The 16,313-nt window shown below is 36.7% G+C and overlaps 1 protein-coding gene across 5 annotated transcripts in view; it reads left to right on the plus strand.

Moving 5' to 3' along the window:
- Positions 1–16,313, plus strand: part of HS2ST1 (heparan sulfate 2-O-sulfotransferase 1) — a 176,482-nt gene that overhangs the window by 146,271 nt on the left and 13,898 nt on the right. For all 5 annotated transcript variants that reach the window (XR_003521499.2, XM_027602736.2, XM_027602707.2 and 2 more), the window contains exons 3-4: positions 1,333–1,418; positions 11,040–11,178. Coding sequence is in view for 4 of the 5 variants with exons in the window: in XM_027602736.2 (XP_027458537.1) it covers positions 1,333–1,418; positions 11,040–11,178 (225 nt within the window). In the remaining variant the exon portion in view is untranslated. The remainder of the gene's footprint in view (positions 1–1,332; positions 1,419–11,039; positions 11,179–16,313) is intronic.

Genomic DNA, 16,313 nt, shown 5'->3' on the forward strand with positions numbered 1-16,313 from the left:
TTATTTATTTTTTGGTTGGGGAAAAATCGTAACTATCTGCTGAATATAACTGTGTATTTTCTAATGCAACATAATTTCATCATCTACGTTCAATTTTCAGATTTAAGGGCTTGTGTGTGTGTGTATAAGATAATAAGGTTCCTATCACTTCCCTTCTAAGAACTCCGTTATTTCCCTTGGTATGTGAGTTATTAAGGCTTCCCCTAAGAAATAAATTTTCCCAGAACCTTCTGTTTTTCCCTAGTTCACATTCTCTGACATGTGGCCGCTTCTGCACTGTTTTGTACTCTGAGCTACCAGTAGGTCTCTTCTAGGAGGCAGTCGTCATCATTCATTGCCATTAATTTATCGACTAATCTGGTAGAAGTGGTCCAGAATATCTCCGTGTGACTAACTCCATTCTAAAATGTAAATGCAAGATTGATAAGTTGTCAGAAGTATGCAGTTGACAGGCCTGTGCTCTAGAGACTGAGGTCACAGCTTGCAGAAGCTTTCAGTGTAGTTTAGGGTGGTGGGCCCCCTACCCTTCAGCCCTTCTCCACCACACTGTATCTAGTCCCTAGAAGACATTCTTAACCACTTGCTGTTTATCATGCAGAAATTTGCTTATCAAAAATATATAACATGTTTCTTTGAGAGTGTATCACTGCTTTGCAGCTAGTGATACTTAGGCTTATCAAGTTCTATATTAATCAGCTCTTAAAATTTTTTTAGCATATTTATACTAAAAGAATTTTTCTATTAACTAATCTTTTGAGTGCTTTTAATTCCAGCAAATTAAAATAGTAATAGATACTCAATTTTTAAAATATTACCTATAGGACCTCTCTAATTTTATTAATCTTTATCAATGAACTTACAATATCTGCTCTTTTTTCTTTAAAGCCCTCTGATAATCATCATCTTTTCTTTAATTATTTTGGTTTAGGGATTACTTTTTGTTTTATTTGTTGAGTCACTAGTAAGTATGAGTTTTTATGAATAACAAGTCTCTGGGAGTAAAAAACAGACTTGGGCGTGTGTTGGTACCCACCCTCCCGTCACTCATGTGAATTACTCACTGTGCAGCATTGTAAATGATTGCACTGTGTGGATTTTTCTTTCAGGGTTCTCTCACTCTTTTCTGAGTGTGGTGATAATGGCTTTCTCTGTGATGAATTGGTAATTACAGATCACACTGTGCTCTCCTTAGTTGAAACCTGTGTTTCAAGCTCTGTAATTGTCAAACTTGTGTGATTTGTTTAAATGTCTAAATGGAAAGTATTTTACTATCATCAGATTTCATTTTCCTTTATATTGAACTTCAGTAATGAGTGTGTTCTCCTGTTTTAGGTACGCTTTGTAAAGAATATAACCTCCTGGAAAGAGATGAAACCAGGGTTTTATCATGGACATGTTTCTTATTTGGATTTTGCAAAGTAAGTTGTACCAAAATGACACACTAAAGAATGCTTTGTACTTTAGCAACCTAAAAAGAGACACATTTATTAAATTCTTATGATTTTGATTCAAAAAAAAAAATGTGCTGGCTTGCCTTTGCCACTTTTAGAGATATAAATACACCTTCTAATGTTTTACTGCCCTCTAGTGTTCATAAGTTGATTACTGTCACATTAATTTTAGAAATTTTAGAAATTCAAAGTAGACTAAATGCAGGTGAAGTTATTTATCCTTATTCTGTTTATGCATCTTGTCTAAGCAAGTGACACTATTTTAGGAGAGTGCCATGTTTTAACCTAGAGGCCAATCAGATTCTGACTTACCATATCACTGATTGAGGACTGAGAAAGCGAAGAACCCCATCACCTAGTTATTGGTTACCCACGCCTCTGCTTTTCAGCCAAGAGACAGTGAAGTGTACACTTTCTTTTGGGCTACCTTGTTTTTGCTTTAACGTTGTGGTATATTCAAAAGAGACTTTTTAAAAAATAGTGATTTTTCTTTATAATGATTTGCCTGAAACTGGAGATAAATAACTGATTTTCCATATTTTGGGGGGGTGGAGTGGGTTCTATCATAATTCTCTCAAGAAAAGTTCATAGAACTACAGGCCTACACATGGTATCCAAGCACTGTGTGGCTCCCCCTAGAGTCTGTGCCACACTGAAGTACTATTCAGACAACTGGGCAAAAGGAATATTCTAAACATAGGTTATTTTATGAATCCATTTGAATGTTTTTTGTAGCACATAGAATAGCATTATGGTAAAACCTCAAATCCAAATCTTTTCCCCAATAACCTGTACTAACTTCAAAGACGTATTTAAAATGTATTTTTAAAATGATTTACGCTCAGACATGTTCCCTCAGTCATTTCATTAGCAGTCATGACTTCAAAGTAATATACTCTCATGTATTTGTCAACTCTAGAGAGTATTCTGTGTCAAATTTGAAAATTAAATTGATATCTCAGTCATTTTAACCTCCTAAATTTGAAATGAAAAAGAATTGAATGAATTATTACTGATTTAGATACTAACCCTTAACTTTTTGAAGAGCATGTAATTAAAAGGGAATCTCCCAGATATTACATACATGAAACAATGTATTTTTATTTCTAGTTCCACAGTACTCAAGATGTTTCAGTAAAATGGCAGCTTTAGAGTTAGATGTACATTTTTCTGTAAATAATTCATACTGCAATATTGAAAACATTTTATAGGCAGCTTTAAAATAAACTAATTATTTTTTCCTTGCAGAGGCACTGAACCAGTTTCATAAACTCCATTCATATGCATATTTTCCCTCAGGGCTGCATTATCCTTCAATTGAATGTTTGTTACCCTTTCACCTAAATGATTTATTTTTTCCACACACAGCTTGGTTTCTAATACTTGAGGTTTCCATTATTAAAATAATATATTGAGTGCTTTTGCTTTTGGCAAAAATCTTGTACTTGAAGCTCTGGTGTTTGCTGGGGTTCTTGCAGTTGAAAAAGTATAAGGTTTCTTGAAAAGATTAATCTCATTTATTAAATACTAACATGAATGTTTAAGGTTTTGAATATTTCCATAATGGGTCTCATGTTACTGGAAGTGAAAAGTATTGTGAAAAATTTCAGTAGACTTCTACAAGATTTAAAACAAACGCCTGAAAGAAATCACCTAGAAAGAATGTATTTTGAGGTATATAGTCAAGAACTATTGTAGGTGTAACTAGTATCTTTTAAAATAAATTTTAGTTTGACAGGCATACTGACCGTGAAGGAGTAAGGAAGAGGAAACAAAAATCACTTCACCAATTTTTAGAATACTTTTATTCTTCAAAACATATTCTTGACTGCCATAGTACTTTGTGGAATCCATTAAAATACTTGCCTTCAGGAGAAAACAGTCGAATTTGGTGAAAGAAATGTTTAATCACTTAGCTTTTCAGTTGCCTTAAAAGAGTCCCTAAACAGCATGTAAATTCAGTATATCCCAGGAAACCCAGGAAGCAAGATAAAGAAAATTAAAAAAGTGATTTCTGGTTTAGACTGATCACTAAGAAGCACACATTTTATTTGTAAGCCTATATGTGTTCAAGCCATGTTTTGGCTTTATTTTTCTGGTTTTATTCAGAACTTTAGCATAGTAACAAAAACATCTCCTTGTTCCAAGTTTGTATTCCTGTCCTGTCTTGGTCCTTTTTGTCTTAGTCTCATTCTCGTTTTTGTTTGTTTGTTTTTTAGCACATTTCCTAGTTCCTTTTTCCATTTCTCTCTTTAGTGTTCAATTACTTTTTGTTTTCATTTCAGGTGGTGGACAGCACAATTTTTAAAATAATATAGATATCATTAATGTCGGGCGCCTGGGTGGCTCAGTCGTTAAGCGTCTGCCTTCAGCCCAGGTCATGATCCCAGGGTCCTGGGATCGAGTCCCACATCGGGCTCCCTGCTCAGCGGGAAGCCTGCTTCTCCCTCTCCCACTCCCCCTGCTTGTGTTCCTGCTCTTGCTGTCTCTGTCCAATAAATAAATAAAATCTTTGAGAAAAAAAAAAAAAGATATCATTAATGTCATAAATTTAAAACTTTTCATGGAAAGAAATTGTATAGGTTGGGCATTTTCAAAATGTCCTAGAGTGCAGGCAATATAAAGTTGAATAAATAAGTTGTAGTTCTTGTCCTCAGTGAGTTCACTGAAACCCCATTTTTTTCTGTAGTTATCAGTTCATTATGTTTCATTATAAACAGTGAAAATATTACAGATCATCCTCCCTTTTAAATTCATACTCCTTCTTTACCAGCAGCATCTATTACCTCCACTTTGATTTTCTTCAAATTTTACAAAATAAAAACATTAGAACACCTCTTTCATTTATTTCAGTGACATTTCCCTTTATAGTGAATAATATTGAGCTGAAAGAATACTGTGTGAATGCTGGTTTCGATCAGAGTCTGCTGAGATTTTCTATGATCTAGCTACCTATGGATGACATGTCAGCATCTGTCTTAGATATTTGGAAATTATTTTTGATACAGCAGTCTTATTCAGGTGCATGTCAGGTGTATACCTTTGTGATTGTCCTCAGAAATGAGTATGGGTCTTTGTCGCTGTCATTCTGGGTCTTTCTCAGAACAATTGAGGTGAATCAGTAAAGAGCAGATTATGTCAGGACAAGAAACACAAAACTGAATGCTTCACTAGGTCTGAAATATCTTAGAGAGTAATAAAGTGACAATATTTTAGGCCTAATGTAGTTTGTTAGTGTATAGATTTATGTGAGATTGTCCCTTTTATCTTGTACTTCTCTGCTGAACCAGTTGAAGTTTGCACCATTTTCTCTCGCTTTCAGCAAATATGTCACAACATTATAGAAACATTTCTTAAGTTATTGTAATCATTACAGGCAATATGCAAGAGTTGCCTTTTTATTGACCTTGTAACACCAGCTCTTTCTACAGCACTGATCCTCTAAGACTGTTTAGGAGCAGTCTCCAAAAACCATTTGGGTCTGCGGTTAAATCCTCCCCGTTCCTTACTGGCTCTGCCATTTCAGCCACATCACTTCAGATCTGCGTTTTCCCCATTTGTAAAGTGAAGATTAAATTAAAGTAACTACTTCCTGGTGGTTGTGAGGATTAGATGTGATAATGTATGTGAAGCAGTAGGTTCCGTGTCTCACACAAAGCAGTGTTATGTTCTTTTATAATTCTGTCTTCTCTCAGTTACCACGTTGTCTTACTGGTGTTTTTCTTCTCTCTGTATGAATCCATGCTGGCCCTTCTTATTCCCAACTCTTAATAAAGCATTGCTCAAGACTGTCTTTGCCTCCATTACTCCCTTGGGGGAAGTTTGCCCATTTTTCTTTGTCACGACATTGAAGCCACAGGGCGCCTGGGTGGCTCAGTCAGTTAAGCGTCTGCCTTCGGCTCAGGTCATGATCCTGGGGTCCTGTGGTCCAGCCTGCATTGGGCTCCCTGCTCCGCGGGGAGCCTGCTTCTCCCTCTCCCTGTGCTGCTCCCCCTGCTTGTGCTCGCTCTTTCTCTCTCTCTCTGTCAAATTAATAAATAAAGTCTTAAAAAAAAAAAAAAGACATCAAAGCCAGAAACTAGAGTCATCTTGGACAACCCCTTTCTTCACCACGTACATTTAATCAGTCACCAAGTCTTTTGAGTTTGACTTCTTTCTCTTAGTATAAGGCTTTTGACATTCATTCAATGTATGTATCGATCAGTAGTTAGTTCTTGGATGAATAGTATTCCATTGTGTGGATACACCACAGTCTTCATCCATTCACCAGTTTGTGGATACTTGGATTGTTTCCAGCTTTTGGTGATTATGATTAAAGCTGCTAAAACATTTGCACATAGATTTTATGTGGACATACCTCTTCATTTCTCTTGGGCAAATAGAAGCGGGATTGCTGGATTGTATAGTAACTCTATAAGACACTGCAAAACTGTTTTTTCGTGCGGCTGTGTTATTTGCAATCTCACCAACAGTGTATGAGAGTTCCAGGTGTTATGCGTTCTTGCCAGCATTTGGTATTGTTTGACCTTTTTTTTTTTTTTAATTTGGGCCATTCTAATAGATGCATAGTAGATGAATGCCCTTTTTAAGAGGTAAATAATTACTACAGAAATCACAACATCACCAGTGGGACCAACAGATCCCAACAGGTCATTCTCTACTTTTGAAACAACATCATGGGAACCTGCCACATGGGGAGGGGTTTGAAAATTTCTATGAAACTTTAGGGCTAAGAGAGTCCAGAATAAATATATATAAGATATCAGCGTCCCCAGTGAGACTGCTGCTTCCCCAAAGAGGTTAAATCTAGTGTGAAGCAGGAATCACAAAGCATCATGCTTCCCAAAGGCTAGTCAGCCCTCTTGCAGCTTCATCATGTTCCATGTAGGCTTTGTCCAACTAGACGACAGGGTTACTTTCAGATGTTCTGAGTATGCACTTGTTCTTTTAACTATTCTCAACATTTATTAATTTATCCAACTATATAGAGTGTAGTTGTAAAGACATGAGCCTAGTTCATGTTCCTTGCTTTGTCTTACCACATATGCTATGTGGCAAGAATAAGGTTTCTAAAATGTCTTCTTACCAATCTGCTGCTCAGATTATATTTTTTGCCTTTTGATCTTTATAGAACATCACAGATTCCTACTAAGTATGCTGTTCTCTTCCTAGGAAGATCATGTTCTAATAGGTCAATAATAGTTTGTATTTTGGGGATGAAGATGGATTGTCTTTTCTTCATCTGAGCCCTCCTGAGGAACACCTCAGATACCCAGCCAGGTTGAAAGGTGGAGTTCATGACCATAGAACACATTTCCCCCCCTGTACAAAACTACCTGGTTGACAAAAGAATTAAACCTACAAACCTAAAAGGATGCTTGTTTCCTAACCAGCTGAGCTGAATGGCCCAGATGCTATTTTTATCATGCCTGTTTTCTGTTAGAATCTCCTGCCTCCATGTCTATGTAACCATACCTAACATATAAATAATAGTCTCATCCATCTTCAGAATGAGTTCATACATGTTATCTCATTAAAATCATACTTCATACACGTAAATGCCACCCAAAGCCATGCCCCAGAAAGTCATTTTCCAGACAGCAAAAAGAATTTTGTAAAGTGCCATATCCCCTTTTCGGTACCACTTGGTAAGAATTGCTGTCTGTCCCACATGTTAGGGACTTGGGGGGAAGGAAAAAAGAGGAAGCAGTGGTGGGAGATGATAGGGGAAGGAGGTAACTCCCGAGAGAATGACTTAGGGTGGCCACTGGCTAATAATGGAGATGGTAAGGGGGTTCCCAGGGAATCCCATAGTTTTAAGATTGGAGTCATTGCCCCATCATCCCGTGCTTTCCCCTCCTCGTAGTTTCCTATTACAAGACTCCGCTCTCTCGGTTAAGGTAGCAACTGTGTTTTTCTTTTTTCTTCTCTTCTCTTCTCTTCTCTTCTCTTCTCTTCTCTTCTCTTCTCTTCTCTTCTCTTCCTTTCCTTTCCTTTCCTTTCCTTTCTTTTCCTCTTAAAGATTGATTGATTTGAGAGAGAGAAAGAGAGCATGAGTGAGAAGGACAGAGGGAGAGGAAGACAGAGAATCTGAAGCAGACTCCACACTGAGCATGGAGCCTTACTCGGGGCTTGATCTCACAACCCTGAGATCACACCCCAAGCTGAAACCAAGAGTCCAACTGTACCAACTGAGCCACCCAGGCGCCCCTCAACTGTGTATTTCTGATGCCCCCCACCAACTCTTCTCGCTACTGAGTACACTGTCCCACAGAAAGGCTTCCTAAGTGGTTACTTTCCAGCAGTCTGTTCAACCTAATTCTATAATATTCAACACCTGTGTGTCTGACACTGAACACTAGTGATAAAGCCATGAATAAGAGGGAAGCAGTTTCTTCCCTCATGGAGCTTCTACTGTAATGCCTAATGTGACAGTGCCATATATTTGGCAGTGATACTGTTTCCTCTTTTAAAAGCTTGGGAAAAAATTGTTTACTGCATTATTGGTTTTATGAATTGAGTGAAAAAAATGCATACCAATTCTGATTAACCAACTCACAACTTTAATATTATGATAATGTTTGACAGGAGGGTTCTCTGTAGTTTGCAGTATTTCTGTATGTACACAGAATTTTAGTGACCTTGAGTCACTTAATGGTGAGAAAAGAACTAGAAGTCAAAACAGCTGACCCCTTCTTACACAGAAAGTGGTTCTTATAGAATACAACCTATGTGTAAATTAGGAATTTCCTGGTTAGTTAATTTTCAGTAATTCAGAGGCTGAAAGAATCGAGTTATCCAGGCACCTTGCTTTTTCTCTTCTATAGTCTCTTTTCACTAAGTTGCTTAAGAACTCAGTAGAAAGCACTTACAGAATGCCTTCTGATTGTAAGACATTGCAGTGGGCAGAAGTAACGGGGAAATGTGGAATTGGTTAGTGTAGGTATATGCTTTTTAATGCCTTTGGAAAAAGATTTTAGTAAGAAGGGAAATTTAAGTTATAAGCTGTGAGCTAAAATTGAAGATTTCTGTGGACAGATGAATAAACATATCAAGAGTGGTTAAAAGAATAAGCAACTTTCACTGTCTCGTATCAGAGTCACACAACCTAAGCTTAGGTCTATCATTTTCTCATTGTGATTCCTATTTTAGGAGAGATTGCTAATAATCTTTTTTTAATCTTTCAAATTACTAATCAGTGGGCAAGGATTTATGTCTACTAGGCCCTGTGAAATATATAAAAGAAGTGTACGGTACTGTGCCTGTTCTCAAGTGGCTTATAATGGTTCTGAGGAGAGAAGACTTACAAGAGAAACACTAGTAGGACAAGCAGTGAGTGGAATCGCCTGAGAGCAGTAGCCCCTGGGTGCAGGTGTTAATGAAAGCAGACAGCAGGTTGTGCCCCAGCCTTCCTAGGCTTTACAAGATTTCTTTATTGCCCCTCTGCATTGTATTCCCAAACAGCAGCTGGTGGTGGGGTTTTTTCTGTCCTGCTTGATTGAGATACACTGACATATACATTGTGTAAGTTTAAGGTGTACAGTGTGATGATTTGATACACATGTATTGTAAAGTGTTTACCACAATAAGGTTTGTTAACACATCCTTCACCTCACACAGTTACCATCTTGTTGTTGGTATCCTTATGGTGAGAACATTTAAAATCTACTCTCTGTAGCAACTTCAAGTTTACAGTACAGTGTTGGTAACTATAGTCCCCCTTTTGTACATTAAACCCATATCGTGACAATTCTCTGATGACTCAGGCTTCCCTCCTGATGCTTATAAAGCTCTGTAGGGCCCACATGATCTGCACTTCCTCCACCCCACCCCACCCCCTTCTCTCTACTCACTTTCTGATTCTGCTCCAGCCAGGCTGATCTCCTTGCTGTTCCCTGAAAATGCCTGGCACTTAGCTGCTGGGGCGCCAGGGGGGCAGGGACTTCATACTCCTGGAGTTTCATCTTCCTGGAACGTTTTCCTCCAGAGGCCTGCCAGGAAACCCCTATTTTGAATTGTACTCTCCCCACTTCTGGCAGTCCCTATTCCCTTTCACTGCATCATTTTTTTCCTTAGTACTTTTTACCATCTCACATATTTACTTACTGGTTTATATTCCCCCAAATAGAACGTTGGCTCCACCAGGACAAGGAATTTTGTCTTTTTTTTTTTTCTCACCACTGTACTCCTAGTATTAGAATAGTGCTGGCATGTATCAGGTGCACAAAAAAGTTTTCTTAAAACGCATTAATGTAATAGAAAGAATAGAAAAATGAGAATGGTGTTCTAGTGAAGGAAGACAGAATGAACAGAGGCACATAAGGAGAAATAGGAATAAGTGTGATACGCTGGGGGAGGTAGAAGAGGTGAGCCTAAACTGTAACAGATGGTTTCTTCTTTGAAGACAGTTAAAAATAAAGTTAGGTCAATAAGGTGGTACCTGAGACTCAGGCCAGCAGGCATCAGCAACCAGGCAAAGGAGTGTGGGTTTGATGTCAACATAAACAGCAGAGTTATTCCAGACTCCTAAGAAGAATGATCTAATAAATGGTGTTTTAGTGATATCAGTTGGGAATTGGTCTGGAAGACAGATTGAGAAGGAGAGACACTGATGCAAGGAAACCAACGAGGTTATTGCAGCGATGCAAGCAAGAGGCCCTGGGAGAGGGCGGTGGTGGAAAGGAAGGGCTGACGAGGACAGGTCGGATCTGTGGGGAAGCCAACAGCAGAAAAATCAAAAGGACTTGGTAACTGGACTAAATGAAGAATAAAGGGAAGTAGAGGTGAAAGTAACACAAAAGTTTCAAGACTGGGACAAGTGAGAATATTAGAACAGGAGCCAGCTGGATGATTCTAGGGGCTGAGGGGTTGCTAAAGTAAAAGCCTTCTCTGTCTCCTCTAATCCTTCACCTCTTTCTCATTCCCCAAGGAAACAGTGCTGGAAACTAAATGTCTTTCACTGTTGTCTTTAAAATCAGGCACCTGGGTGGCTCAGTTGGTTAAACGACTGCCTTCAGCTCAGGTCATGATCCTGGAGTCCCGGGATCGAGTCCCACATAAGGCTCCCTGCTCAGCAGGGAGTCTGCTTCTCCCTCTGACCCTCCCCCCATCTCATGTGCTCTCTCTCTGTCTCTCATTCTCTCTCTCAACTAAATAAATAAAATCTTTAAAAAAAATAAAAAAATAAAATCAGCACTAGCAGAAGGTAGACTCCAGTGGTCACGCTTGTGTGGATTTAACGCTGTATCTATTGATAACGTGTCTGGTTTGGTGAGCCAGAAATGAGAAATCATTGCTACATGAAATTAAAATGCTTCATGTAATTCTTGCCAGTAAAATTTAAAATTGTCTTTCATTCAAATTTCCCTTCTCTTCTTTATCTTCAGCAATTTTTAAATTCTTATTTCCTTTTTACTGTATTGTAACATAATCATAAACTATTTCCTAATCTCCACATATTCTATGTTATTTAAATAAACTCATGTTCTTCTTTCCATATAGAATTTATACCTCAAACTTAGAATTTCAGGACACCCCAAAACAGAACAAAAATATAGATTTCACCTTTTATGTTTCCTTCTGCTTCAGATTTGGTGTGAAGAAGAAGCCAATTTACATTAATGTCATAAGGGATCCTATCGAGAGGCTAGTATCTTACTATTACTTTCTGAGATTCGGAGATGATTATAGACCAGGGTTAAGAAGACGAAAACAAGGAGACAAAAAGGTAATATTTTAGTTTTAAGATGTTTATGAAGATAATTGTTTATGAACTGCAATGAACAGTGTGCTTTTAAAATTTTTTTTACTAATTCTAAATGTACTACTTACTGTGGAAATTTTGAAAAGAACCCAAAAGTGTAAAGAAGCAAAAGTAAAACTTATAGTTGATATTTTGGTGTACGCATAATTTTTTTGTCATTTAAAAAAGATATTTTACTTTAGTTCCAGGGCTGAATGTTTCTCTTACTATAGTCCTAACAATTTTCTCTGAGACCATTATAGTTATTCATTCATATGAGGTTTTGTGTAAGTACTTTGGTTCTTTTAGTCTCAATGGTGGCAATTTATATTGAATTGTGATCATCGGTTTAGGAACACTTTTTTGCTAAAGCAGCTGTTTTTTTTCAGACAAGATGAGACTAATAACAGTTCTTACTTATTAGCAGGTTCAGATTTGGGTTGTCTTCTATTTAAGTGCATCCTCTAGAGTAGCACCGGTGTTATTTTTCTGAGCTACCAAACTGATTTGTCACTTTTCTGGTGGGACACCTTTACTGGGACCCCATTGCTCACAAGTTTGCCCAAGACACAAGAGACACAATCTGACGTAATCTGAGACTTAACTTCTCCTGCCTTATTTTTCCTCAGGTGCCCAGTGCTTCAGCCACGTGAAGTGTTACTTTCTCCAAACTTAGTTATTGCCTCATACTTTTGGCACGTGTGTTGTTCCCCATATTTAGAATGTCTCTCCTTCACTCTGGAAAACTGTCCACTTTGTAGGTCTAGCTCAAATGTTAGCTCTTCGATGAAGTCTTTTCTAGTGCCCCATAGGCAGTTAGTCATGTTGCTTTTAAAGCTCCCAGAGCACTCCATCTAAACCCCTTTTTTTAAGCATTTATTTGTGGTAATTGAGTTATTTGTTTCCGTATATGTCTTCTCCAAAAGGTTGTGAACTTCCTGAAGCAGGGGCTATATTTCATTCTTCCTTGTTTCCCTAGTGTTTAGCACAGTTGCCTAATTCATCTGTTAAGTGCTTAGCAAATGAGTTGAATGAGTGAATTCTGCACCTTTTGAGCCTAAAGTGTTGTGTAATCATGATGCTAGGTACCTGATATAATAATTAACATCAGACAATTAATTTCTCACTTAAGTTACATGTGCCTTCTGTGTCACATGAGGAGGTGATTTTTTTTTGTTTTATTTACTTTTTTCTCTTTTCTAGAAATTACTGTTTCTTTCCTTAGTCTCAAAGCTTTAGGCAGAAGGTACTGATCCAAACACAGATAACTGACCAGACCTTTTTTTTTTCCCCAAGTGTCCACTGATCTCTTAGTATTAGTAAATCTTCTAAAATATATATATATACTTAGGATATTATGGTGATTCTACAACATTTTATAAAATCTAGTAATATAACTCTTTTGTGACCTAGTACTTCAGAATTTGTTGATAGTTATTTCTGAATTCACTCCAACACTTCTTCCTCCTTTCCTCCCTCCCTTCCTTCCTTCCCTTCTTTTCTTCCTTTCTTCCTTTTTTTTTTTTAATTTTAGCCCTCTCATTTACACTGTTTTTACTCAGTAAATGTTAATATCCATCTCCCACCTTTGACCAGAAGAATATTAATGTGGATAAGGAAAAGATTTGCAGTCACATCGGTTCCTACATGCACCATGTGTCACTGTCAGCCCTGGATACCATGGTTTAGTGGTTGCTGCCCTATGTAGTTTGGGGAATTAGGTAATAATAATACTTAATATAACACTAATAGTTCACATCAATTGACTGCTTATTGTGTATTAAGTACTGTTTTAAGTTATATATATATATGTGTGTATATATCTGTCTGTCTATGTATGTATGTATTTTTTCAGGTAGCCTGTGCAACGGTTCTGTAGGGTAGCTGCTGTTCTTGTCTCTATTTTCAGATAAGGAAATTGAGGCACAGAAAGGTTAAGTACCTTGCCCAGTGTTATACTACCAGTAAGTGGTAGGGCTGGAATTTAAACACAAGTACTCTAATTCCAGAGCTCACCCTCCTAAGCCCTCTATTCCCTTTAAAAAGGAGGGAGGGAATGCAACATGCTACCCAACATTTGTATATGAGAGATGTTCCCAAATTACATTTTCAGTACTCACAGAAAAATTCAGGCAGATATTTTAACATTATTTTCCTTTCATATTTGAAAGATTTAGGTAGATATACTCTCCAAGCCTGGAGACTTAACCATTCTTCACCCTGATAATGATAGTGCTTGGTTTGTTTTTGGTTTTGTCTTTTTATGTCATTATAAAATACATATTACTACACCCGTTTATTTAGATATAACATTAGTAACATCAGAAAAATACTTTTGTATTACCTTAATTCTCAGGAAGACAGGGCCATCTGCAAATGCTTCATTAAAGTGAACAATTATTTTGCTTTATGATAGGCAAAATGGACCCTTTGGTCTTGAAACATATTGAAACATACACATTTTTAATAATTTGGTTTGTTTCTCATGACACAAGTGTTGGCAACATTCTGGGACGTAATTAGTTAAATAATACTGTTTTATTGCAAATAACTTCATACCTTTAACTCAGAAGAGCTTTCATTCATTAATAAACTCATATCTATAGAGTCGATAACTGCATGGCATATAACATTTTTTTAAAATGGCAGGGTATTTGAAGATAAGGGTGATTAAAAGGTGGCTATGATGACGTAGGAAATACCTGGCAAAGGTTGGAAATACCTTGCATTGGCTTCATTTCCATTGAAATTGTATATTAAATAAATGGTGATTCTACGACATTTATAAAATCTAATATAACTCTTTTGTGACCTAGTACTTCAGAATTTGTTGATAGTTATTTCTAAATTCACTCCAACACTTCTTCCTCCTTTCCTTTAAATGTATATTGTTTACACATCAGGTAATACTTGGAAGCCTGTTAGGTAATATTCAGTTCAGCACTCATGGCAACTATTGTGTTTTAAACTGCAGTACCTCATAATCTAAACTGCTTCCTCCTTACACTTTCAAACAGTAATTTCATAACACATTTCAGGCATGTGTTACCTATGATAGCTTTCAGTTGATCTTGTAAGGAACAAAAGATTGGGAGATTTCATACACTCTGTTCTTTGTATTTGTAACTGGAGGTTTATTTAGTATAATCTCTGCCCAGAACCTAGAAAATAGGGATATTAAATAATACAGAGGTCAGCATTAAAGAACTATATAGAGAACTCAGTGATTCTCAAACTTTATAGTCTTAGAACTCCGTTTACTCTTAAGTTATTGAGGACCCCCAAAGAGCTTTTGTTTGTGTGATATTTATCAATATCAATAACTATACCAATTTACAGGGAAATTTTAAAAATATTAATTTAAAAATAACAGGAAACCCATCATATGGTAACATAAATAATATAATTTAATGCAAATAACCATTTTTAATGCAAATAACCAAAAAGTATAAAGAGATGTGTTTTACATTTTTGCATTGTTTTAAATATCTGGCTTAATATAGAGAGTTGGATTTTCATATCTGCTGTTGAATCCATCTGTTGAATATGTTCTTTTGGTTGAGGTGTATAAAGAAAATCCAGGTTTACACAGATACGTACTTGGAAAAGGGAGGATTTTAAGAGCCTTTGAGAAGATTGTGGATGTTTTTCTTTAATATTACACTAAAACTTGACAAGTAGTAGTTTTTTAAAGTTGTTGAAGTATGGAATCTGAAACAACAGCAGTGAACTTTTTATGCTCTGCTATATTAAAATCCATTGATATATTTTACACCTTGAATGGATTTTTTAACTGAGCATAATTGTATAACCTCATGCATTGGTCACTGGAAACATATTCATACACTAAATTATATGTGGACCATCCAAATGTTGACATATTTTATTATACAGTATCAGAAATTCACATTCATTAATATCACCACTGATCTCATCAGAGAAGTCTTTTAAGTATTGGGAAACTGTCACACTTATGGTGGCAGATTGGGTTTTCCAAAATTTTATTTTTTTGCTTGAAAGCTTAACTTTTGTCACTGGCTGCCACAGGATTTCTTACCTCAACACTGTTGTTGTTTGGGCGAGAGAACTCCTTGTCATGAGGGGCTGCCTATACACATAAGATGTTAACCAGTATCTCTGACCCCTAACTAGTAGCACTCCCCCACACCCCCCAGTTGTGAGAACCAAAAATGTCTGTAGACATTGCCAGATGTCACCTGCTGGGTCAAAACAGCTCCATTTGGGAACCACTGGGCTACTAACACTGTCACTGTTTTCTGCCAAGAGGCAGGTACACTTTGTTCATTTTGAGAAAGTATCAACCAAATACCCAAGTTTGAATAACCATAGTTTGTCTCTCAGTCCTCCTTTCAGTGTAGGGCTTCTTACGGCTTGTAAGTAATATTAACTGCGCCTATAATTCTCATCACTCACATTTTCTAAATATTATAAATAAATATTTTGGCTTTGAACTGCCCTATAGATTATTAAAAATTATTTATTAACTGTTGTTTTGTTAGTGGAACACCAAGGGGGGTTCATATATCCAGAAAGAGTAAATAGTTACATGCTCTAAATAACAATCTAAAAGAGAATCAGTTTATGTTTGTTAAGAAGGACTCATCGGTCCCAGGGATTATAATTCCTACCCCAATTTGTATTCTTTTTATTTCTTACTCTAAATTAACTAGACTTATTGACAGCTCTAAGTATTATAGTGAATTTAGAATATTCTACCTAAAAATATGTATTAGTTTATACAAGGTAGTAATGAGGTTAGAAGAAATTCATACTTACTGCTACCTGATTCTGTCATTAACTTAAAAAATACTGCCTCCATATTTCTTAGCAATTCACAATCCCCTGACACTGGTGAATTTTACAATTCTGTCTCACAAAGCCATGTCAAAAAAATACTGTTTGCATAGGTAGTATTTTATATGTAAAAAGCATCACAGGAAAACAATATAATTCTTTACAGCTCATATTTATTTGAAAGCTTCATATAGACCAGTATTCTCTATCTCAGTAAAAAGTACACAACCCAGAGTCAGCCTTGACTTGTCTTCTTCCCAGGTTTCTGATGGGACCATAGGTGTTTCCTTTCATCAAAAGAGAGA

The sequence above is a fragment of the Zalophus californianus genome, chromosome 4, assembly GCF_009762305.2.
Source record: "Zalophus californianus isolate mZalCal1 chromosome 4, mZalCal1.pri.v2, whole genome shotgun sequence".
In the NCBI taxonomy this organism is placed as follows: Eukaryota; Metazoa; Chordata; class Mammalia; order Carnivora; family Otariidae; genus Zalophus; species Zalophus californianus.